The sequence below is a fragment of the Protopterus annectens genome, chromosome 8.part0 (genome assembly GCF_019279795.1).
Source record: "Protopterus annectens isolate FY-2018-M chromosome 8.part0, PAN1.0, whole genome shotgun sequence".
NCBI classification, from domain to species: Eukaryota; Metazoa; Chordata; order Ceratodontiformes; family Protopteridae; genus Protopterus; species Protopterus annectens.
The window spans coordinates 1431383604-1431410657 of record NC_056741.1 but is presented as its reverse complement, the minus strand read 5'-3'; the positions used below and the strand labels follow the sequence as shown (position 1 = coordinate 1431410657).

The 27054-nt window shown below is 43.7% G+C and overlaps 1 protein-coding gene across 1 annotated transcript in view; it reads right to left on the bottom strand.

The window, feature by feature from the left end:
- Positions 1 to 27054, bottom strand: part of SORL1 (sortilin related receptor 1) — a 5131225-nt gene that overhangs the window by 4905260 nt on the left and 198911 nt on the right. The window contains exon 2 of the mRNA XM_044081038.1: positions 19571 to 19693. Within this exon, the coding sequence (XP_043936973.1) occupies positions 19571 to 19693 (123 nt within the window). The remainder of the gene's footprint in view (positions 1 to 19570; positions 19694 to 27054) is intronic.

Here is a 27054-nt window from a genome sequence, read left to right as displayed (position 1 = left end):
TTAGGTTGTGTTGAATGGCTAAAGTCCCAGGCTATCATGGCCGGCATGCAAAGGGGGTAAAGATCTTTTCTTCCCTTGTTGATTATGTACATCACAGTGGTGTTACCTATCACTACCTATAATGTGCTTTGAATTTCAATGTTGGTTTACAGATTTGATAAAACTGCTAAGAGCCTGCATTTCTTTCAGACTGATACGTTTGTCTCTTTTGTGGTCCCCAAATTCCCTGCAACTTGTTGCCCTGGGAGAAGGCTCCTCAGCCAAGGTCTGAAGCATCTGTGGTTACACTCTGACAGGGTTCTGACAGAAAAAAAGGGTCTCCTGCACTGAACAGAACTTGTGTGGTCCACCAAAGCAGTTCCTTCTTTACAAACTGAAATTAGCTGAGACAGATAATGTAGTGTGTGGGGCCCATAATGACTTGAAGTACAACAATATCATTTTCATGTGAAGTTTGGCATCAGAATGGATAAGGCCATGAAACCCAGAGCCCTTAGAAACTATCTTTGCTTAAGTAATATGCTGTTGTAAAAGACTTACGAAATATAAATGACAGGTCTGAAACGTTTCTGATGGAAGGAAGGCAAACATTAAAGTGTCTGCATCATCCCAGGAATATCACACTGTCAGCAAGATGCAGGAATGACTTTAGGTACAGAGTACTGCTGGGGAAGAAGAATGAGTCTGACACTTTCTCACCGGATGGAGCTGAAATCAGACAACTGTCAAGATAAAGGAAATTTGAATGCTCTGAAGGCTGTAGTAAGCTATTACTTGAGCAAGAAATATGGTAAACACTGTTGGACAGGTACAGTCCAAAAGGCATATTGATAATATAGTCTCAAAGCATAGGAATTTAAAAAAATTGGATTTTTATGAAAGGGGATATAGAGATAAGCATCCTTTAAGACTGGAGTGACCAACAGCTTGTGGAAAAGAGGAGGAAATAAGATTTGCATTATTAATATTCAGCATCCTAAAAACTCCATGACTGTGTTAGTCTCAAAAAATAAAGAACAAGTCTCCAGAGGTCTTTTTTCCCTATATATCAGAAAATGTCTTGAATAAAACAGCACCCCCCTAATCTAGGTCCAGAATAGGCCAAAAGTAACTGGTCTGATTTACGAGAAACCTTAGTCCTGTTCAAGTAGAAGCGAATTTGCCTGTGAATATCTACGGTATGTAGGCAATACTCTCCTCTGAATGACTGGGGAAGAAAACTGGCAATTCAATGGTTTGATTAATGGACATTTCATAGATCACTTTTGGCAGAAAGGAAGGATTAGTTCTCAATGACACTATCTCTATGAAAAATCAAATATGGTCTCTTGATGCATAAGGCTTGAAGCTCAAAGATACGTCTGGCAGAAGTAATGGTGACCAAAAACAAGGCTTTCTATGACACATATTTGAGGTCGCAAGAAGAAGCTGGTTCGAAATGTGGCATTATCAAAGCTTGTAGGACTAATGACAGGTCCCCATGGTTGAGTAGGTTCTCTAAAAGGAGGTCTTAGATTCACGCCTTTTATGAAAGTCTTGCATAATTTGTGTGACACAAGAGAAGAGTCTTGGGCACCATCATGAAAATTAGATATTGCAGCCAAATGAATTCTAATGGTAGAGGCAGATAGACCGGAATGAAATAGGGTAGACAAATATTCCAGTACTATCGACACTGGTGCTGAAAAAGGATCTATTTGTTTTTCTTTCAGCCAAAAAGTAAATCTTTTCCACTTGCTGAGATATGTAATTCTGGTGGAAGACTTACGAGATGCAGTAAGAATGTCACGTACTGACAAAGAAAGATCATTGTGCCTGTCAATCAAAGGAATTGGAGGAGCCAAGCTCTGAGCTTCAGAATGTTCAAGTTGGGGTGAATCAGATTCTGCGGATGGGAGATCAACCCCAGGGTTGGATGGAGAATCCACGGTTGATCTAGCAGTTGAGGCCAAAGGAAGGGAAACCAAATTTGTCGAGGCCAATATGGTGCTAGAAGGGGATTACTTTGCTCTTCAACCGGCAGACTTTCTTCAGAAACTGGGGAATGAGGGGGAGAGGTGGAAATGCATAAAGCAGACCCGAGGGCCAATCATGGACTAGAGCGTCCCTGGGTGACTGTCCCGGAGGGGGAATCAGGGCAAAATAGTTGCTACATTTGTAGTTGGTCAGGGACGCAAAGAGGTCGCAGCAAGGAAGACCCCAGCGGTTGAAAATCTCAGCCGCTATCAAGGGATTCAGGGACCACTCGTGAGGTTGTAGAATACACCTGCTGAGTCTGTCTGCTATCACGTTGGAACTCCAGGGAATGTGCATTGCTAGAAGAAAGCGGTTGGTATCCATCGCCCACTGCCATATCCTCATGGCCGCTCGACAGAGTGGGTAAGATCTGGTTCCACCTTGTTTGTTGATGTACCAGACCACCGCCATATCTGATTGTATCGCAATAGTCCCAGACGGCAGCAGGGGATGGAATGCTTGCAACATCAGAAGCACTGCCCTCAGCTCTAGAACATTTATATGCAGATGGGCATCCATTTCAGACCAAGTACCTTGGACTGTCTGTCTCTGAAATAGCTCCCCCACCCCATCAGGGAGATGTCTGTGGTCACTGTAGCCTTGGGCTGTTGGGGCGAGAAGGGGCGAGACCACTGTGACGGACTGTGCACCATCCACCAATTTAGATCTTGTTTGCACCTGTGAGTTACCCGAACCTTGGCTGAAAGAGGGTACTGAAAGGGATACCATTGTGTGAGCAATAGCCATTGTAGAAGCCTCATGTGAAACCTGGCCAGGGGGACAATCGTAATAGAAGCTGCCATGGAACCCAACAACTGGAGAACAGAATGAGCTGTGGATTTCTCCCTTGAAGGGATTGGAATCAGTTGCTGCTTTATCCTTAGAATTCTGTGCTCTGGAATGGATGCTCTGCAATTCTTTGTATTCAAGATGACCTCTATGAATTCTGTGGACTGTGATGGGGTGAGATTGGATTTTTGCCAGTTTATGGTTATGCCTAGCCTTTCTGCAGTGAGGAAAGAGTATGCCAGGGCTTCTTCCAATAGATGTCTGGTGGGGGCGGAGATGAGCCAGTCGTCTAGGTATGGAAACACTTGGAATCCTTGTAGTCACAAGTGAGCTGTCACGACTGCCATGCACTTTGTGAATACTCTGGGGGCTGTAGAGAGTCCAAAGGGCAGTACTCTGAACTGGTAATGACTGGCTCTGGCATGGAAGCAAAGGAATCTTCTTGATGGTCTGTCCACTTTTATGTGGTAGTACGCATCTTGAAGATCTATCGAGCACATCCAATCGTCTTTTTCCAAAAGCGGAAGGATAGTCTGTATTGTGACCATCCGGAATTTCTGTACTTTTACAAACTTGTTCAATACACTAAGATCGAAAATTGGTCTCCAGTTCCCAGTTTTCTTTGGCACCAAAAATAGTCTTTAGTAGAATCCGGATCCTATCTGGTCTGGAGGGACTATTTGGATGACTTTTTTTCTTAGCAGCTTTGAAATCTCTAACGCTGCTTCTTCCCTTTGACTGGGTGGAACGTCGGGTAAGCTGGTTAGGAGAGCAGGACAAAGGTCGAAGGGGATATGATAACCTCTGGTTATTATCCTTTGTACCCAAAAATCAGTGGTAATGGTTAGCCAGGCAGAAGGGTACAAAGAGAAACAACCCCCAACCACTTCCAGAGGAAAGCAGTTGAGCCGCTCTTCAGGAGCGCTGGTAGGATTGACCAGGGAAAGAATCCCTAGAACCCTGGTTACGCGGACCCCCTCTGCCCTGAAAGGGGGGTCTTCCCTGGGAGTTTTCTCCTTTGCCTCTAGGGAAGAACTCAGCCTGTGTGTCACGGAAAGAACCTTGAGACTTTTTGTGCCATATCTTCCCACTCTTCTGGTTTCTGGAGAAAGCCCATTGAGGGGAAGAATAACGACACCCACAGCAGAAAGGGTCTTACCGCCCTGTTCACATCTGGCCAGTGTGCTTTTAACCTTGGGTCCGAACAATGATGAGGCTTCGATGGGAGCATTGAGAAAAGAAGCCTTGAAGGATTCCGCGAAATTACACAAGTGCATCCAGGCATGTCAACTCAGAACAATGCCTGAACCTGCCACTCTAGCTGCTCCTTCTGATGCGTGAGATATCAGGCGCATGGACATCGATTCGATGGTGGCTAGCTGAGAGGCCACTTTGTCACGGACCTCATCAGACACAGCGCCAGCCAAACTTTCAGAGAGCTCAGAAATTAAGTCTCTTTGAAGCCTGGTAAAATGTGCCATATAGTTCAGGGAACCTGACTACAAAGGTCGCTGATGGAAAAGTACGCTTCTCTATTCTGTCCAGAGCCTGGGACTCTTTGTTGGGTGGATGGACAGTCTGGCTTTCTTCTTACACCAGGTCCTTTTTAGTTGCGTCCGCCACCAACAAAGCATCTACAGAAAGACCTTTGGACCAATGGGGATCAGTAGCAGGAGGGGACAAAATTTTATCTGGCCTCCGGGGAATGGCCTCAATGGTGTCAGGAGCCTTCCTCGCACGCTGCACGATGAGCCGGACAAGTTCGTCGGCAGGTGGAGTAACCCAGGAGGTAGGGGGCCAGGCACAAAAGGCCTGCAGGAACACACACTCTCCAGAGGTCAGGCTAGAGGGCTGCCAGTCACCTCTCTGTTTAAGGATTTCAAGGATATCACCAAAGGATACCTCAGAGGGTGATCGAGGGGACCCTTCCCCATCATCAAAGTCTGTGTCTTCATTAAGGGACTCCTCTGTGGAGTCCATGTGCTTCCTCTTGCATGAGCTCTTTTGATGATCTTCCTCAGAGGGAGAAGCTGGGGAAGGCATCTCAAGAGGGGTCTTCTGTGGGAGTATGTCCTGAGGCCTTTGCACCCAGTGTCTGCTAGGAGCAGCTTGTGTACATTGCGGTCCAGAGGAGGGTGGGGAGAGTGATAGCACAGGATCGTCAACTGACGCCAGAGCCTTCTCCATAAGGTGGAAGGCCGGTCCACCTGAAGAGGGATGGGGGCCCAGGGCAGGGGTCACCCCCTCGCCTAAGTGGCTTAGCCTGCCGACTCCGAGTCCCTGGATGGCTGTGTGAAGGAAAGAAAGAAATACCAGCAATGGTACAAGAATTACCCGAAGGTAAGAAGGAAAAGGGGTTTACCAACGATGGTAAAAAAGGAATTACCTTGCGGTAAAAAGAGAGGAAAGGAGTTGAAAAGGATTTGAAAAAGGGTAGTCGCTAAATGCGATAAGGTAAGAGATAACTATCTAATAACGCTTTTGTGAAAAAAGCTGTCTTAGAACTTAGTATGAAGAAAAATACTGTACTTAGCTCAAGAGAAGTAGCTTGACATGACCGAATGGCGACATGGTGAACGAAATCTGAGGTAACGGAGAGGGGAATTCTGGGTAAGAGTTTTTAGCTCAAGAGTTTGTAGCTAGTGCTGGTAATACAGGAGCAATAGCAATAAGTCTAGGAGTATCCACAATCAGTTTGTAATACCTTTTTTGGAAGTCAGAGACCACTCCCCCACCCCCCACCCCCATTTTAAAAAGTGCTTCATTTTGCCAACTGTATCTCCAAAACAAATCTCCTCATTAAGAGGATCACAGGATAATGCATCTTCTGCATCTGTTTAAATCCTGAGGGGAAAGAAACTGAGATACATAATCTAGCCCCCTTGCTCTAAATCAGAAATATCCTTCTAGTCAGAGGAAAAGGAATCTCTTTTCCTTTTCAAAAGATGTGAAGCAGAACACTGACGATTAGTTTGAAAAACTTGCAACAGATTTGTAAAGGCCCTATGCATAGGTAAACCAGTCTTCTTTACTGGGTTTCTTAGGATGGTGAAGCATGTGTTTTGTTTTCCAAGTACGCTATTCTGTAATATCTAGATGTTTGGTCCTAGGGGTGGAAGCAGGTGGTCAAACCTCTAATAAGGAGCCCTGGACAACCTCATGAACAAGAAACCGATGACCTCTTTCACTCTCAGACAAAACTATTTTATTTTTCTTTATTTATTGGGAAGTTCCTAGTGGGTTTTTTCCCCCCATTTTCAGCTGAGGCCCAGGGAGAAAATATCCACATATTAGGCAAGCACATTTAAAGGGAAAAAACATTTTGTGAAATACATGGAGATTACATGAAAACACAGTTATATGAATACATTTAAAACACATTACATAACATACAGCAGCCTACGAATTTAAGGAAATACGTTTTTTTATGAGGTAGCTGGTTACAGACCAATTACACAGAAACAGTGGATGTATTATGCAATATGCTTATGAGCTGGAGGTACAGAGAAGGGTTGCAATGGCAGCATGGGGTTTAGCAGGAGGTAGAACTTAAGAGAATTAGTTATATGAAACATTTGGTAGTTTGACTGAGGTAAAGAGCTTGTATAGACCTGCATTAAAGAAAAGAGAGGTAGTGGAAGTGATCTAGGAAATGGAAGTTTGTAGGAGAAAAGCTATGTAGATGGTGGAGTGGCAGTCTGTAGAAGAATAGTGTAAATGACACAAACTAGCCTAAGTTCCCTCTTCTCAGCTAACTCAGTCACATGGTCAGTCTTGTCGGACAAGATGGAATGCAGGGGAAGCATAAAAGGACAAAGAAGAAGACAGCAGATCCATGGGTCTTCAAATACTCCTCTCAGGAGCCACCCATTTGAAACCAACTGATGGAAGAAGATGCCAGGTTACTATCAAGCACCTCTGCAGTAGATTTTAATTTCTTTTTGGACTGAGGGGAAATGTCAGACAGTGAAGTGGATGATACCACATGGCTCAAATTGTTCTAGGAGTAAACACCTTAAAGACAGGACAAAGTTTTATGTTGAGTTCAATCCCTAAACATAACAAGTCAAGTGCGATGCCCACAGTCACTTTCTTTTTTCGAAACACAAGAAAACATTTTAGAAAAAAAAAAAATATTGGAGGAAGAGTCACCAACAGGGTACTTATCTGCTTCAAGTCTCTGTGCTGAAGTTAACCAAAATGGATGACTACACATGAAGGTGACAGAAGTATACAAACAAGCATGGACTAAAAGGAAAGAAAAGTCGGAGTTTCTAGTTGAAAAGTACATCCCCTTTACGCTAACATTTGCTCATGCTAAGAATCACAGACTAAAGACAGGGTGACCTCTCTCACAATCATCTCCCTTTTTCCCATTTTTCTACATGTGGTCAGAGTATCATGTCAGCTATCGCCATCTCTCAATCAATGCAACTCTCCTACCATCCTCAACACTCATGCCCAGCTGTCGCAAGTCTTCTCTCACATAATCCATCTACAGTTTTGCTGGATGCCCTCATTTCCTCTTGCCTTCTTCGTGTGTCCCCCACATTTTTTGGCTTTGGCCAAACCTATTGACTTTGTACTGACTTTTGTTTTGTTTTTGTTTCTATTGATTGTATTAAATTATATTAATTGTTGCTGTGTTCTACAACTTCTGACAATCCTGCTTTACATTCACTTTCTATAAATTCTATATCACCTCACAGTAATACTTATTGACTTTGTTTCTATTGATTGTACTAATCACATTAATTATTGCTGTGTTTCCTATGTCCGTTCATGAAGCTTTTCTCCCTGGGCCTCCACTGAAAAAAGGGCTCATTTTCGGCCCAATGGATTCTCCCAGTTAACAAACTGCAAATAAAAATAAATAAATAAATTTCCATCAGATTGTCTTCTGTGTCCTACCACTATAATCTGTTCTTGTTGACCTTGATCTGTAATTGGAGCTAGTTTGGCTTCTGCTCATGTCCTCGTTTCTTAATCTGTCAAAGTGTGCATCCTACCACCTTCTCTCAGACACTTCATCTCCATCACCTCTAGCTTCCTCAGCTGCTCTGCCTTTACTGTCCAGGTTTCTGTACCATACATTAGTACTGGTTGCACCACTGTTTTATACACCTTACGTTTCAGCCTCTTTGGCATTCTTACATCATACACTAACCATGACACACTTTGCTAGTTGGTTGCAGCCCCTCTGATTCTAGCTTTGGCCTCTTCATTCAAACTTCCCTTTTCCTCAACCCTCCTCCCAGATACTTGAAGCTGTTAACCTATTCCACTGTTTTCCCTTCTTTCTCAATTTTCAGCTTCTTCTAATTACCCTCATTTGCTGTCATTACCTCAATCTTATTTGTACACAATTTCATCCCATATGCCTTCAGTTTTGAATTCCAGTCATCTACCGTTTGCTGAAGTTCTTGCTCAGAGTCTGAGGGTAATGCCACATCATCTGCCTAAGACAACTTTGTTGATCTGTCCCCTCTGACCTGTTTGTTAATGTTGTCAATCACCAGTATGAACAGCAGTGGGCTAAAATCTGAACCCTGATGTACAACCACTCCCACTGGGAACCCCTCTGTAAAACCAAATGCTGTTAGGTCCTTGTACAGAGCTTGCAGTCATTCTATCAATGTTTCTGGGACTTCAAACCACTGCAGGACTGACCAAATCAGCTTTCTTGGAACCTTGTCATATACTTTCTCCAAGTCTAAAAATGCCCAATTGGACTCTATCCTCATTTCTTCTCAAGTATCTCTCTCATTGCAAACAATGGATCAGTTGTGCTGCATCCTGATCTGAATCCAAACTGCTCATTTCCCATCTATCTACTACTCTGTGTATTAGTTTATCAATCACCCTCTCCAGAACATTTATGTAGTGTGATAGAGGTTTGATGCCTCTATATTGCCCAGAGTTGTGAGTGTCCCCTTTGTTCTTGAACAGAGGTACTAGTATGCTTATTTTCCAGTCATCTGGGATATGTCTCTCTCTCTCCATACTACTACGAGTACCCACATAAGACATTTCACCCCACCTCTCCCAAAATCTTGATCACCTCTGCTGTGACATCATCTGAGCTGGCTGCTTTCTCCAACTTCATTTTCCTTAGTGCTGTTCTTACTTCTTCTAGAGTGGGCTTCTCTTCTCTCACCATAGGCTGTGCCTAGTGCAGTACAGCTTCTGCGGGGTTTTCTTCATTCAGAAGCTGCTGGAAGTACTCCTTCCATCTGCCTTTGATGTCCTGAGAAATTTTGAGCGGGTTGTTGCTGACATTCCTTATGAAAACTGTCTATCTTTATTTTCTGTCTTTGTCTTGCAACCTCTGAGTTTCTTTGCGCCATCCCCAGAGTTACTTTCCAGAAGTTGGTAAACTGCTTTTGAACCTTTGTTCTTGCAAATCCTCTCTTAGCCTCTGTTAGTCAACCAGTATTCCTTCCTAGCCTGGTCTGTCTTTTCTATCTCCCACTTTTCCTGCAGTGCTTTTCTTTAGATGAATTTCTGGACTTCTGTATTCCTCCAGCAGCTTTCCTTACGTACCTTATTTCCATAGTTGGATGGGCTGCATATCTGTTCTGTAGTCCTCACACATGTTTTGAGCCGCTGCCATTCTCCAACTCCACCCATTTCCTCTTCTTCTTGAGGTGCTACAGCCGTGAGCAATTCCTTGAAGTGTTGCGCTTTCTCTTCAGTCAACCTCCAGGTCTTCGGCCTGGTCTTTCTTTACCTTAGAGCCTTCTCTGACTGTTGCTTGCAGGTGACTGTGGCAACCAGTGGTTTATGCTGTGAGCTGTTTCACTGGGGATGACTTTTCAATTGCTGATTCTACCCCAGTGCCCTTTCCTTACTAGGAGGAAGTCTACCTGAGTTGCATGTTGGTCACTTTTGTATGTGATCTTGTCTCTCTCTTTCTGAACCATGTGCTGGCTACCACCAAGCCATTTGCCAGACAGAAGTCTAGAATGGCCTCTCCTTTATTCCTGTTGCCCCACTCATGTGGACCCAAGCACTCCTCATATACTGTTCTGTCTGTCCTGCTACGTCCACTCAGGTCACACATTATCAGCACCAATTTCTGTTGTCCTGCTTTATCTAGTAGGTCCTATAACTACTGTCGGAAGGTACTCCTTTCCTCACGATCTTAACCGTGCTATGGGACAAAGAGCAATACAGTAAACTCTCAGTTAACTGGCACTCATGGGGATTGGCAGACACCGGATAACTACTTTCTGGTCACTTGAGAGAATCATAAAAACAGTCCCTATACTATTTGTTTAGTTTGACTTATTCTCAGGTTGGGGAGAGAGACAATTTATTCCTAATCTTCCTTTTTAAAACTCAAACTCTAAAAACATAAGGTACATTTCTGCAGAGGGAAAACAAAGTACAACACATGAAAATTATACTGTATTTCTTCGATTTTTGTTTTGCCGGTTGCTTGAGTTCCGGTTAATTAAGAGTTTACTGTATTCATAATCTCAGTCTAATCATTACACTGGAGTCTGACTGCCTGAGTCAGTCACTAATTCTGATGATACCCATCACTGTCTTCAGAAGCCTCTCCTTCACAATTCCCACACCATTTCTAGCCTGTCCTTCTCCTCAGTAGTAAACTCTGGATCACAAGCCAAGTGGCCTTGCTGCACTACCCTTTGACCTTGTCTCCTGGATATATATGATGTCAAGCCTCCTCCTTACCATCACGTCATCCACTTCCAAGCCTCATCCTGTCAGTGAACCTACACAGAGTGTGGCAATTCTTAGTTCATGTTTGGAAGACTGACCGGTTTTACTTCCAGCTTTCACTCACAGCTATCCCAGGTAAGACAAGCTGGGCAACTGGACACTGGCTAGTCCATAGATTATGCTTTATGGAAGGCATACACTGACCAACAAGGGCACATGCACCCTTCTTACCATTAGCATGGGTCCCTGACAAAGGTTCGAGTAGGCCGGGTCCTCAACCCACTCATCACCGGCTAATACCCATGCCCATATCACCTACAGCCATACGTTTACACCTTTGAGTGGCTAGCCCTGCCACAGCACACAGTCTGGGATCCATGTTCTCCTATCTTGAGGATACTATGCACCACAGTAGATGCCCAAGCAGTTAGTCTACATAACTCTTCCCTCTATAAGGCACATCTACAGTCTGTGCTGCTGTCCACAGTTCCAGTCTTAGGTGAACTTGAGGTAGAAACACTCAGGATGTTTTTCGGAGGTATGAAAAACCCCACAGAGAGACAGGGGGAACATGCACACTCCAAACAGGAATTCGTCAGAGATCAGGATCAAACCATGTACCTTGTGCATGGAAGGGAAAGACCTTAACCATTTTGCCAACTGGTCATTATTAGTTCACATTTCTATGACTAGCCAAGTTTTCCCAAAAAAGTAAGGATATCCTGTATCGAAACAGGACATTGAGGGCCAGGCATTTAAAAGTTACCTCTAGGCCTAGTGTAAATGTCTTTACCCCCAATCCACTGGCCTAGGGTGCACTTACATTGGATAACAGACAAACTCAGTTTCACGTGGAACTGCAGACATACAGAGCTCGAGGAAGGAGCCTGAGCTGTGTGGACTAGCCAGAAGTGTTGGCATCCTGGTAGGCAAGTCTCATTTGTAAGGAATACAAAAATTGTGAAAGGAGGACACTCAAACACCCCCAGTAGTAGTAGTACGAGCACCTGGGCTACTAAAATTGATTTCCAAGCACATTTATATATATATATTGCCAATACAGGTAACCTCATATAAACTACAGAAGGAGGCAATATACAGTACATTTTAGGGGCTGAAAATACACTTGGCAAATTTCACAGAATGATGAAAAACTAACGTCATGAACTTCAAATATGCCATGATATAGGTACGGGGATATTTACTATCACAATATACGAGGATATTTACTATCACAATACTAGACAACATCAAATATTTGCCCATTATATTCTCTTATGTAAGTAACTGAAGAACCACTGAAATGCTCAGAATAGCTGGAAGTCATTTAACCTGGTAAACAATTTTGACACATCTAAGAATAACACATCTATATGTTGTTTCATGTTAAACATTTCCTGAAGGGAATGAGTGAGGAGTGAATGGACAGTGTCAGTACTCGGGGTGAAAATCCAGGCTGACACCTGATGACAACCCCTTGATTAACTTGCATTTTAATAGCTGCACATGCATTCATTTGTGATGTATTTTTTACAAGGGGAATATGGAGATGAAGTGATAACTGCTACAAATAAAGACTGATCTTTTTTTGTGGACTGGTACACTTAAGGTGTTTTTCCATACTGAGGGGACATAACGCTCCTGAAGAAAATGACTTATGAGGCTACTGCACCAGGGAAAAGTTTGAGATACTATGGAAATAACTTGCTCAAGACAAGGACAACATTACAGAACACCTTCTTGAAAACACAAACACATACTGAGCAGAAATTAAACCCCAAGAAAGTTGGGGGTTGAATTATTATTATTGATGGTATAGCATAGAGAAGATATTTACAAAAACTGTTTTTTTTTACCTTAACTAAGCTGTCCTAAGAACCTTTCACAGACAGACTCTTAATTTCTTGGAAGTTGAAATATTACTATAGATGGTATGGCATAATTTTGTTACCTTAACTAAGTTGTCCTAACATACATTTCGTGGACAGACACTTTTACATAGTAACCATTTAATTTGCTTCTTAACTCCGTAGGTTTTGAACATTATTTTGGGAGTTTTAGTTGAAAAAAAACATATTTGTTGTCCATTTTCATTCTTTCTCAACTGATAGGTCTAAGATTCAACTTGGCCACTTCTTCCAGATCCTCTCCTTTACCCATAATACCTCACCAGCCTAACGTACCTCAGATAGGAGTCAATGAATAATAACTTAAGAGAATTCAAGACTGTATAGAATAAGCAAAAGAGCTGGAGCTCAAACAAAGAACAGTTCCCAAACCAATACCCTTAGACCTCTCCAGGAGCAAAGGGAAGGGGATTGGGGTGGAGGAAAAATGAAAATAGACAACACAGATATATAATTTTGGTGAGTACATAACTTATCTGATGTTGTCATTTTCATTCATTCCTCAACTGATGGGACAGAGTTCCCCAGGTAGATGAACCTTGGGAGGTCCTCATGGAAGTATATTTCATAGTACAGCAGAGTCAATAGCAGCTCTGTTCCTAGAAACCAAACCCAATTTGTAATGAGCAATAAAGGTATGAGCAGTGGACCAAGAGGCAGCTACACAAATGTCATCTATGGAAGCACTAGACCAAAAAAGCTGAAGATACAGCTACAGACCTCATCGAATGAGCTCTAGGAGGCTTAGGTAAAGACAATCCACTTTTACTATAAACAGAGGAGACACCCTATCAACCATCCGGCAGTGTAACTTTAGAAAATGACTTGCTCAATAGGTTAGACGAGAAGGATATAAACAGCTTGTCAATCTACCATCTATGTAGATAAAACTGAAGTAATACATGTACATCCAAAAGACGGCACAAGTACTCTCCCTTGTTTGAAAAACTTGGAAATAAAACTGATAGGTTAATGATCTGGTTGGTATTTGACTCCGAAGCTATCTTAGACAAAAACAAAAGATGGGTTGGACCATAAGGAAACCCTGTCTTTGTGAATAACCAGGTAAGAAGGTTTGGAGGATACAGCCTGGAGTTCAGATGCTCATCCAGCTGATGGAATAGCGACTAGCAAAATGCTTTTCCAATGCAAAATCTTAAGGTCTGACCTGGCTGAGGGTTCAAAGGGGGCTAGGGGCAGCGTTTGAAGCAAAACAGTTACTCCACTAAAGGATCCTACTCTTCCTTGTGATTTAAGTAAAAAAGTTCCTTTGAGAAAGGCTTTGTATATGCTATCTTTCTATCTATTTTGACCTCTATATCTCACCCTATATGGCAACAACAATCTTGAATATAGACCTACTACTCTTGACTGTAACTTGCCTAATCATTTCTTTAATAATTTCAACATGTTCATATATGTTTGCTACTAAATGCTTTTGTAAAATTGCTGCTATTGATATGTTAACTACCTAAATAGTTCCTACTGTATATCACTATCTATATTATGGGCTATGAAATGTTTTTGATTACTTGGAGCTTTTCTCCCCGGGCCTCCGCTGAAAACGGACTTGTATCCAGTCGGACTTTCCCGGTTAACAAATGTAAAATAAATAAATAAAATAATTTATAAGAAGCTAAAAAAGAATTATTTTCACCTAGATGAAAGTCAAAAATGACAACCAACTGGGCCTTAAAAGTAGAAAAGCTAGCTCCTTCATTGAAAATTGAAGCTAAAAAAATCAAGTACAGTTGGAATAGGGGCAAAAAAAGTCCATATCCCTCTTAAAAGCCCAGAACACAAATCTCTTCCATTTTCTTTTATAAATCTTTCTAGTAGAAGCTTTTTGAGAAGATAAAAAAATATGACGGACCAGGGAGGAGAGCCTGGGCTGTCTAGCAATCAGTGGAATTGAAGAAACCAAGCAGTCAGTTTGTGGCCTGTTAAATCCAGATGAGTCATACCTGTCAGGTAAGACAAGAGGTCTGGATTGGGATCCAGTATAAAGGTGGATGTAGAAGATGAGGCCAGAGGAAAGGGAACCAAATTTGACAAGGCCAAAAAGGTGCAATGAGGATAACTGTGCTTTTTATGCTTTTTGTATAAAATTTGGGGATGAGAGGTAACAAAGGTAAGCATACAGAAGATCGGAAGGCCAATCGTGGACAAGAGCATCTCACTTCTCAGTGACTCCCCATTGGAGGGATCAGGACAAAGAACATGCTGCACTTGTTGATGAGGGGAGATGCAAAAAGGTCAGAGCAAGGCTGGCCCCATCGACGGAAACCTCTCTCCCCTACTTTGACATTGAGAAACCAACCACTTGTGAGGCACTGGAATAGACCTGCTTAGTTTGTCTGCAATCATGCGGGATTTCCCCGGCATGTGTGTTGCTAGGAGAAAGCGACTGGAAGAGATCACCCACTGCCACACTGTCAATTCTTCCTGCTATAGTGGGCAAGATCTGGTTCTCCTCTGTTTGTTGCTGTATCAGAATACAAACATATTGTCCATCTGAATAGTAATCATCCCAGAAGTAAGAAAGTCTTAAAAGGCCTGCAACACTAGACCTGATCTAATTTCTAGAACAATGACATGTGCTCTGGCCTCTTCTGGGGACCACATACTCTGGACTGTCCTTCCCAAGTAGTATCGCCCCACACCCCTGTTGGGAGACATCCACAGTCACCATGGCTGTGGGCAGGAGAACAACAAAAGAACAGCCTTGAAAAACTTCATCCAAATGAAGTCACGAAAGAACATATTTTTGGAAGACTGAGTGATCTTGACAGGGGCAGATAAAGGCTGCTGAAGAGAAGACCACTGTCCTGATAAGAGTCCATTACACAATCTGCATGTGAAACTTTACTAAAGGAACTAGGGTGATAGCTATTGCCATGGAATTCCAAGACTTGTAAGATTAGACATTCTGTCAGAGGCATGTGTGAGATCACTTTCATGATCTGAGGATCTGAGTGTCTGAAGTTCAGTAGGTGGAAGAGAGGCTGTGTGACCATGTTTAGATGCGCACCTATGAACTCCACACACTCTGAGTGTGAGTTGAGACTTGCTTTAACTGACTGTGATGCCTAGATGAAGACAACTGGAGCAAGTAGTCCCTTGCCCGAAGAAGTAGATGCCTGGATGGGGCAGTTAAGAGCCAGTGGAAATATTCCGAGCCCCAGCATTCTCAGGTGAGCTGCTATCAACAACATGCATTTGGTGAACACCCTGAGAACTGTGGTGAGGCCAAAGGGCAGTGCTCTGAACTGGTAATGACCAGTTCCAAGCAAGGACCACACGCATCTCCTGGAGCGCCTGTTCACCATGATGTGATGGTATGCATTCTGAAGATCGCTTGGGCACATCCAATTATCCTTTCACAAGCAAAATGGACTGAACTGTGACCATCCAAAACCTTGTGTATTTAACATACTAGTTTAACCTGCTGAGATCCAGGATGGGTCTCAAGTCCCCTGTCTTCTTTGGCATTAAGAACAATCTTGAGTAAGGTCCGGATCCTGTCTGGCCTCAGGGCACCTCTTGGATGACTCCTCCTGAGCAGCTCTTCTACTTCTAATGCTCCCATCTCCCTCTGACTGGGCTTGACATCAGGGATTCTATTCATTCTCGCAGGGGGGAATTTGGGAAAATAGTATGGTATAACCTCTGGATACAATTCCCTGCACCCAGGAATCTTCTGTGATGGATGCCCAGGCTTTCTGGTGCAGACATAAATGCCCCTCCAACTGCCTCCAGATGGCAACAGTCAGGCCACCTTTCAGGAACGGTGGTAGGGTTCATCAGAAAAGGAATCATGGAAACCCTGGTTCTGCAGGCCAGTTCTGCGTGGAGACAGCGTCTTCCATTACAGTTTCCCCCCTGTCTCTCGAGAACTCTTTCCTCTTGAGTCTTGGAAAGGACCATTAAGATTTGCAGAACCACATCTTTCTGCCTCCTAGATGATTCCAGGAAAAGGCTCTCTGAGGGACAGAAAAACGTATTCCTACAGCAGACAAGGTCTTTCCTTCTTGATCACTTCTGGAGAGCATTTCTTTTATTTTCAGGCCAAATAAAGAAGATCCTTCAAACGTTTCCTTGAAGGACTCCATAAATCCACATAGACACATCCAGGTAGGTCTCCTAATGGCTATGCTTGAACCTGTCACCTGTGAGGTACCTTTCACCATTGTGGGAAATCAGCCTCATGGACGCATTATAGATTGAAGGGTGGCCAGTTGTGAAGAGACTCTTTTCTTCTTCCACAGACATGGACCCTGAAAGAGATGTGGAGAGCTCCTTTGTCAAATCTCTTTGCAGTCTCATGAAACATGCCACGTAATTCAACTACCTCAGAGCAAAGGTCACTAAAGGATAAAAACACTTACTGAATCTGTCCAAGGCTCTAGAGTCCCTTTTAGGGGGATGGACAGAAGAGCTCTGCAAGCTCTTAGTGGCTGCTGCCACAACCATGGCATCAACTGGGACACCCTTGCTCCTGTGTGTTCTGTCCTTCAGGGGGGGCTAAAAATTTGTCTGGGTGCTTAGGGATAAACTCCACAGTATCTGGTTCCTTCCAGCCCGGTGTAAGATGAGACTTATATGTTCATCAGCTGGGGGGGGGGGGGTGTCACCCAAGATGTAACCTGCCCAGACCAGAAAGCATCCAGGAACACAGACCCGTCTTAGGAAGGGATGTTGGAAGACCAACCATCTTTTTTATTAGAAGTTCAAGAATGTCTCCAAAGGAAACGTCTTCAGGTGAAGATCTGGGGGACCCTTCCACTTCATCAAAATCGGTGTCCTCAGTGAAAAAACTCCTGAGGGGGAATCCAAGCGTCTCTCTTTTTTTACGCATTTTCTGCTGAGGGACCTCAATGGGTTGGTTGTCCAGGTGGAATAGAAGATCAAGGCTAAGAACAAAGATTTGAAGGTGGCAATGTGATATGATATGAGGGGAGGGGTAGGAACGTCCTTTCTCTACGTAAGGAGAAAAACCTCTCCACTATCTTGAAGGCAGGGTTCCTGGGGAGACTGAAGCCAGAGGTAGCGGAGCCAACATTTTCTGCATCGCCGACCTCTGAAACCCTGTAAACATTCCAACCGAGGATGGAGTTGGATTCGAGCTGTCCACAGCCAAAGGTCCGAGGGGCAAGGATGGCTCCAATAACTTCAGAGTCTATGCTGGTCCCCTTATCCAACTCTTTCTCTTCAGCTGAGAGAGCCTTCCGCCTTCGAAAGACTGACTCCAGTTGCTTCCTGAGCCATCCGGCTCAAACAGCAAACTGTCTTTGAACCCACTGAGAACACCCCCCTGGAGCTTAGATCTAAGGGCTCCAAAACAACAAGCCAGATTTAAGAAGGAGAAACTAAAGGAGGACTGGTCAAGGGCAGGCTCATGGCTCCAACTGGAGACGGAGCCAGAATTACCCCCATCCGGATCTGAGCTCTGAGGGATTTTCTCATCATCTTATCCACTTCAGCCTCAGACAAACTCCTGGAAGACCTGAGTATGGAGCTAGTGAATGGTAGCCTTGAGTGCTTGTGAGTAGACTCCTGCAAAAAATGAGAAGGGAGTCGAGAAAGCATTGGATATGGCAAACGACTATGTGACTGGATCAGAAGTAATTTTAATTTTGGAGCGGTAGGATCCAAAGTCGTCGGATTTGAATTTTTTGACATTTTTGGAGTATCTCTGAGAAAGGAGTCAAAGACATTGTAGAATCCAGAGATCTCTTTCTAGACTCTTTGTCCTTGGGAGCAGAGTTCGGTTTCCCTTTGTTGGATTTTTTTGAGGGAGTTTGAGCCCCAGCTTGAATAGAGAAAGAAGAAGGGGAAGGAAGACCCTTCAAAAGAAATTTGTTGTGTCTATTTATGAGTGCCCTGAAGGTGAAGCCGGCACAAAATGTACAATCTGCACCTAAATGGGCAGCACCCAAACAATAGATGCACTCTCTGTGTGCATCTGAATTGGGTATTTTGTGCCCACAGGAAATGCATTTCTTAAAGCCAGACGGTTTATCAAGCCATCCTAGTCTGCACCTAAAAAGGGGAAGGCTCAAAAAGAAAACTACATACAACACACACACACACACACACACACATATATATATATTTATTTTTTTGCAAAAAGTAAAAGCAAGAAAGGCTACCAACAATGGTAGTCAAGAGTACCCTAAAAGGAGTAGGAAGAGGACAGAGAAAAGAAAGCCAAAGTACCAACAATGGTGCTGGAAGGAAATACAGAGATCTCAGTAAAAGTCACAAAATAAGAGTACTCAACTAAAGGGAGAAAATTACTGGAATAAAGGAAGGAAGGTGATAGAAAAAAAATAAAAAAGAATCACTGTTTTAACCCAGAAAAAACACCAATAGCTCGACAGCGAGAGGATCTGCATCTGTGGCGATATGGCGGCAAACTTGGCTGAATCAGATCAGAGACCCATCAGTTGAGGAATGAATGAAAATGACAACATCAGATCAACAATTAAGATTAGTTTGCCAATTCCTCGGGTCATTCAACTCCTTAGTGGAACACGACAGTGGCATAGAGCTGGTTTACCTGCAACATAGTGCAGCAAAAAAATAACACTGTAGAGAAAGTAAAATCAGCGAATACTTGCTTCCAGGTCAAAGAAGTGCAGTAGAGCCCAGATTCTTTCCTTACGTGTCTGTGTGACAGTAGAAGCGTAAAACATTTTGTCTGCTTAGTAAAAGGAAAATGCTTTCAAACTTTCTGTTCTAGACAGCATTCACTGGGAAATGGTCACTTAAATCATCACCACTCAAACTAATGGAATTTTTAATGGGGCAGCGGTAAGAAACCCACCTTAAGATACTCTGTCTCTCACAAACCTTCTCCATCACAGCAGCTGACTGACTCGCCTGCAACAGTCATTCAAGGACCCCATACCAATCAATATTAAAATCTTCCATTATAAAGACGTCTCCTTGGGTGCAAGAAATTAACCAAGACAGTATTTCTTCAGCAGCATCCTTGGGAGAAACAGGGGTATTTGTAGACACAAGAAAAACAGTATTTTTAGCTAATTTATCTCGACATTACTACAAGGGACTTTCTGCAAGAAGTTGTGGGTAACTGATTGAGTGCAAGAATAGAACTACAGTTTTACATTTTCATTTCCTCTCACAATACCAGTGGTACTTACATCACTGGTACTACTCCTAGGACCAAGTAATGATAGACTGTCTCTGGCCAAGGCTACAATCACGTTGCTCTTTTCTCCAGCCCAATGAACTACTAACTGGTTATGAGAATCATTCAGGCTGATCTGCAAAGCAAGGAAAAACAACATTAGTAATTAGAAACACACGGAGCATTAGATTTACAAATATAAAAATGCAGTCTCTGATCTTTGCAACATCAGATTCCAAAATGTGGCTTTTTTTATTAACTAAATGGTAAATACTTCATGTCAACTGGTCCATATCAGCCCCATTACACCAACAAGGGAAAAAAAAAACCTTTTGCTTAGACAAGCAGTCAGTTCCTTTTACAACTGTCTTCCCTACCCTCACTTAACCTTTTCCTTTATCAATAAAATGTTGTTCCAAAGCTCTCAGTGCTCAGGTCATTACAAAAAAACATGTATTACACACACACACTAAGGATAAGCACTGCACAGCTGACAAATGTGAACACAATGCTGCCATGCCATTACACTAACAGAGATGGAACATACAACTGAAATAGTAAACAAATGCACCTAATAACCAAAAGCCTTTTACTTGGTATCAGGAAAGACAATTTACATTAAAATCAATGTTAAATATGAAGTCATGTCTGTAGCATAATGGACTTCATATGAGTTACCTTTTACATGTTTAAGGTCCCAAAAGTGGAACTCAGTTCTCCTGGTGAACCTTAACCACAGCCAAATAAAAAAAAAAAAAACAATATACTTAAGATCTTAACAATCCATCCCCCTCCAGTGATTTACATCTTAATATTAAACCAATAAACTACACCTTAATATTTTTATACAAAGATTCCAGAATAATAATAAGACTGGCTATACAAAATGGGAAAACCAAATATAGTATCGCTGAGTGAATGACTCTCAATAACAAGCAGATCTGTACTATCAGCTCTCTTCTATACAGCAAGTTTTGACATAATGCTTTACCACCTTGCAAAGCACAGTGCTCTAGCAAGCTTTCACTAGCTGTCCAACCCCCATAACTGCCAGTCTTCACCGGTTTTCTTGTTTTTTTTTTCTTAGATGTTTACTTAATTTAAAGGGTCAGAAACAAACTGCCCGTACAAATGTCAGATAAATGTGAGAACACAGGAAAGTAAGCATTCTGGAGAAAGAATATGTCACCACCCTGTGACGGAGTGCTGAGTATGAAATAAACAAATGTACATTATAGAAGAGGAAATGAACCATTTAAGACTAAAACCCAGGCAGCAGACTTTATTGCACAAACAACTTCCTTTTCAAGTAGTATAAATGTGTTACTCAACAATATTGGAGTTATCTTTAGACTCATCTAAGCAAAGAGTAGTTGTGGCCAGGATTCATATAGATACCACAGTTAATGACAAAGTTAGTTATAAAAAAATAACTAAGTAATTAAGTAATATTCCAAAGGTTTGGTGTTAAACTCTCTATTCAAGATGAAACAACGTTATGTATTCACCACAACTATGCATCTCTGTTGTCCATTTTCATTCCTCCTCAATGTACAGGTTATACATCTGACCTTGGATCAGACTCAGCCACATTCTACAGAATTCAGATCCCACTCTTGAGCTCCTCCCTCTGCCCATAATACCCAAGTCCATGCCCAATACCTCAGACTGAGTTTGCTGCCTTAATGGTCTTAATATATTTTAATAGAAGAGAAGAGAAATTAAACCAGGGCTCAAACCTGAAACTACAGGTTCCAAAGGTCCATCAGATCACTTCAGAAGATGACAGGAAGGAGGACAGAGAGGGAAGTTGAAGAATGAATATGGACAACACAGCCGCATAGTTATGGTGAGTACATAACTAATATCTGATGGTGTCCTTTTCATTCTTCCTCAATGTATGGGACAAAGTCCCCTGCTACACAGATCTTAGGTGGCCCTCATGGAAGGATATACCAGAGAAATGCTAAACTAAAAGCAGGTCTGCTTCTGGGAATTATCTCAAATTTGTAATGAGTAATAATGGTATGGGCATTAGTCCAAGTGGCTGCTGCACAATTATCACCAAAGGAAGTTCTAGACCAGAAGACAGATGAGGTGGCCATGGATCTGGTTGAATGGGCCTTAGGTTGTTTTGGTAGGGAGACACCCTGCTGCGAATATATGCAGGAAATGCAATTAGTTATCCACTTGGCCAATGTAACTTTAGAAATTGGAGAAACCAACCAACTAGATGAGAAAGAGACAAACAGCTAGTTCGTTTTTCCGAAATCTTTTGTTCTCTGTAAACAGAAACGTAGCCGTCTATGCACATCTAAACGATGCAGTGTGTATGCTTCCTTGTTCGAAAATTTTGGAAAGACTGGTAAATGAATGGTTTGACTTGTATATGATTCAGAAGCAACTTTTGGTAGACAAGAAGGATTGGTTCATAAGGTAACCCTGGTCTTTATAAAAAAAACAATGCAAAGGGCATTTGACGAAAGAGCCTGGATTTCGGAAATCCTTTTAGCAGATGTAATAGCAACTAAAAAGGCCATTTTCCAATACAGGAATTTTAAGTCAGTTTTGCTGAAGGTTCAAAGGGTTGTTGAGTTAATCCTTGAAGTGCTACTGTTAAATCCCAAGGAGGTGACGGATCTTTCACTGGGTGTCTGAACAAGAAGGTGCCCACTAGAAAAGCCTTAAACAACTTGAAAGCTGCTAAGCAAAGAATAAGAAGTTATGTACCTACCATAACGTTCCATGTTAGTTGTCTTCTTCTCGCCTTCTTTCTTGCTGGTTGGGTTCGGAGCCGATCCTCGGCTCTGACTCGGCCATCTTCAAAAGCTCGAGAGCAGCTTACTGGCTCGAGGCCCCCCTATATCCTATGATGCCTGGCACTAGATACCCAGATCTCGTTTGGTAAACCTAACTACAGACATAATAATAACAATTATAATAATAATAATAATAATAATAATACAGTAAACTGTAGTAGGATGCATGAACCTACTGGAGAGATTGATAGTGAGAAGTAATAGCCAGAGAAGACTCAGCCAGTGATAAAAAAACATAAGGAACTCTTCTCGGTCTACTAGGATAGGGGGATGGAGGGTGGGACGCAAGAAAGAAGGCGAGAAGAAGACAACTAACATGGAACGTTATGGTAGGTACATAACTTCTTTATGTTAAGTTGTCTATCTCGCCTTCATTCTTGCTGGTTGGAACAGCGTCCCTAGCACCTACTATCCTGGGTGGCTCAATGGAACAGACTCTTCAGAACAGTGGAACCAAAATCAGCCCTGTTCCTGGAAGCAATGTCTAATTTGTAATGAGAAATGAAGGTATGTGGGTTAACCCACTTAGCAGCTGCACAGATAGACTCCATGGGCAACCTAGATTGGAAGGCCACCGAGGTAGCCAATGCCCTAGTAGAGTGGCCTTCAGGTTTGGTAGATAATTTCTGGTTTCTTAGCTGGTAAATAAATGAAATAATGTGAGACAACCATCTAGATAATGTTACCTTTGAGACCGGAAGGCCCTGTCTGCCCTCAGCATAGGAAAGGAAGAGCTGGTCCGACTTCCTGATGTCTTTTGTCCTATGCAAATAAAAACGCAGCTGTCTGTGAACATCCAACTGGTGCAATTTATATTCTGCGTTATTGGTGTGATTAGGAAAGAACACAGGAAGGTCTATGGACTGATTCAAATTATTTTGTGTACAGACCTTAGGAAGGAAGGAAGGATTGGTCCTTAGAGCAACCCTATCATTATGGAAAACTAGGTATAGAGGACGAATACATAGAGCCTAAAGCTCCAAAACGTGTCTGGCAGAAGTAATGGCTACCAGAAAGAGAGTATTCCAGGATAAAAACTTAATGGAGCAAGATGCTGCAAGTTCAAAAGGTGGCAAGATTAGGGAAGCTAGCACCAAGTTTAGATCGCACGGAGGTGGGGGATCCCTCAATGGGGGACTGAGCAGAGTGGTTCCTTTGAGGAAGGTTTTACACAGCTTGTGGGACATGATGTTATTAGAAGACAACCCAATGTGAAAATTCTAAATGGCAGCTAACTGAACCCTGATTGTAGCAGAAGCAGAACCAGAATGAAAGAGTTCCGCTAAAAATTCCAGAATCTCATGGACAGGGGCTGAAAAGGGATCTATATTCTTAGCCTCTGCCCAGCAAGAAAAACGTTTCCACTTGCTAGCGTAAGTTTTCCTAGTTGTGGATTTGTGCGATGAGATAATAATTTCCCACACAGAGGAGGAAATATTAGGAAGCCTGGCTAAGGTTGGAAGTGGAGCAACCAAGCTGTGAGCTGGAGTGTTTGAAGGGATCGATGCAGTCTGCCCGATTGATGAATCAGTAGATCTGGAATAGGATCCAGAATCCAAGGCTGCTCGAGAAGATAATGATGCAGGAATGGGAACCATATTTGTCGAGACCAGTAAGGGGCAATGAGGATCATTTTGCAACCCAACGCAGTTGCTCTATGTATGAGTTTGGGTATTAGGGGAAACGGAGGAAAGGCGTAAAGAAGACCCTGAGGCCAATCGTGGACTAGAGCGTCTCTGGGGGAGTGGCCTGGAAGTGGAAGAAGGGAGAAGAAATTGCTGCACTTGCTGTTGAAAGGTGTGGCAAACAGGTCGCAACAAGGCTGACCCCATTTGCAAAAGATTTGTTCCGCAACTACCTGATTCAGAGACCACTCGTGAGGGATGAGAATTGCTCTGCTGAGCCTGTCTACGACGGCGCTGGAACTCCCAGGGATGTGCGTTGCGATCAGAAAACATTGGGAAGAGATCGCCCACTGCCAGAGTCTGAGTGCTTCTCGACATACAGGATACGATCTGGTTCCACCCTGCTTGTTGATGTATCACACCACTGACATACTGTCCGTAGTCCCGGGAGTGAGAGAGTCCTGAAGGGCTTGCAACACTAAAAGCACGGCTCTCATCTCCAAGACATTTATATGCAAATGGTACTCGTGAGGCTGCCAGGTGCCTTGGACTGTCCTGCCCTGATAATGCCCCCCCAACCCTATCAGGGAGGCGTCCGTGGTCACTGTGGCGACTGGAGGGGATGGCACAAATGGTCTGCCCTGGGACACTGATGGGGAGACCATCCACTAAGCGAGGTGCTTCTTGCATGCTTCTGTGATCATAATCTTGTGAGATATGGGAAGCTGTTGGAAGGACCACTGTGTGAATAGAAGCCACTGGAGGATTCTCATGTGAAAGCGGGCCAGGGGGACAAGAAGAATTGCTGATGCCATGGAACCCAGTATTCGGAAGATGAACCTGACTTGAATCGTTTTGCATGTTAATAAAATCTGTACTTGTTGGCAAATTAGTGATGCCCTGTCCGGTGGAAGGTTCGCAAACATGTTTCTGGTATTTAGATTTGTGCCTATATAAGTGATATGCTGACAGGGCAACAATGCAGATTTTTCGAAATTTATTGCGATACCTAGCCTGGAGCAAGTTTTGATAGTGTAGTCCCTGGCTCGCAGGAGGTGATGCCTGGTGGAAGCAGTGAGGAGCCAGTAGTCTAGATATGGAAACACCTGGAATCCCTGACGTCTCAGGTGAGCCGTAACCACTGCCATGCATTTGGTGAACACCCTGGGGGCTGTGGTGAGACCGAAGGGGAGAGCTCTGAACTGATAATGACTGGCTCCCAGCCAGAAGCGAAGGAATCTTCTGGAGCGTCTGTGCATTTTAATGTGGTAGTATGCATCCTGAAGATCTATAGAGCACATCCAATTGTCCTGACCCAGGAAGGGTAGAATGGACTGTAGAGTGACCATCTGAAACTTTGTTCTTTGTACAGACCTGTTTAGTCTGCTGAGATCCAAAATGGGTCTCCAGGCCCCTGTCTTTTTTGGTACCAAAAAGAACCTTGAGTAAGTTCCGGATCTGATCTGGTCTGCTGGGACTTCCTAGATGACCCTTTTGTGTAGCAGCTTTGAAATTTCTTTGGCTGCTTGGTCCCCTTAGATTGGGTGGAACATCTGGAAGGGACTTGTTTGACGATAACGGGGGTTCAGCAAAGGGAATTCTGTAACCTCCGGATATGATTGACTGTACCCACTTGTCATGAGTTGGATTCTGCCAGGCTTTGGGGTACAGCGAAAATCTTCCCCCGACTGCCACCAGAGGTGGGCATCCGGGCAACTCTTCAGGGATGCTGAAAGGGCTTCTCAGAGAAGGATTCTCTGCTGCCCTGGTTCTGCGGACACCCCCTGCCCCGAGGGCGGCATCTGTTATTGTTCCCTCCTCTGCCCCTGGAGGGGAACTCACCACGTGTGTCAGGCAAGGCTCCTTGGGATTTACGGAACCACATTTTTCCACTCTTGACCCTTGGGGTATGGTCTGGAAGGAGTGGAAAAACGGACTCCCACGGCAGAGAGAGTCTTGCCTTCCTGTTCATACCTGGTTAGTGTGTCCTTCACCTGTGGTCCACCTGGTTAGTGTGTCCTTCACCTGTGGGGTCCAAAGAGAGCGGAGCCATCAAAGGGGGTATTGGGGAAAGACGCTCTGAAGGGTTCCGCAAAATTACATAGCCGCATCCATGCGTGCCTCCTAAGGGCAACGCCTGTGCCTGCGGCTCTACTCGCACCATCGGCTGCATAAGAAATGAGCCTCATGGAGGAGTTAACAACTGAATTCAGAGTCGCCAGCTGGGAGGCCACCTTAGCTTGAGCCCCCACAGCTGATGGATCTTGGAGGGCATCTCCAAGCTCTTTAAGGAGATCCCTCCGAAGGCGGGTGAAATGGCACAAATAATTCAGAGACTTCATCGAGAAGGTCGCTGAAGCAAACATTCGCTTCCCATATCTGTCCATAGTCCTAGACCCCTTGTTAGGAGGATGGACAGATGATGATGTTTCTGCTAACTCCTTCTTTGTGGCTGCTGCTACCACCATGGCATCAATAGGTACGCCCTTAGATAAAAACGGTTTGTCTTGAGGTGCAGTTATAAATTTAGCAGATCTCCTGGGGGTTGGTTCCACTGTGTCTGGAGCTGACCACGCCTTCCGAGCCACCACAGACATAAGTAGGTTGAAAGGCAGAGACACCCAGGAGGTGGAGGGTCGGGAACCAAACGCGTCCAGAAATACCGACTCATCCTCGGAAGGGGCTACGGTATTCCAGTTCCCCCTCTGCTTAAGGATTTCAAGAATGTCTGAAAAGGAGGCATCTTCAGAGGGGGATCTCGGGGATGCTTCTGAATCCTCTAAGTCGGTATCTGATGTGACAGACTCAGGGGAGTCAACGTGCTTCCTCTTGCACTTCCTCTTACGAGGTGGCTCCTCTGAGTGATCAAGGGAGGCCTCGGAAGAGGAAGAAACACCCAAAGGGGTGCCCTGAAGCGCTGGTTCCCCATGATTGGGGTCAGGAGGAGGGTCAGAGGCAGACGCAGGCACCATAGGGGGAGGAGCCGATGGGGTTGATCGTCAGACTGGCTCAGGGGCCAGTACACTCCTCATGACCTCGAAGGCGTCCCTGCC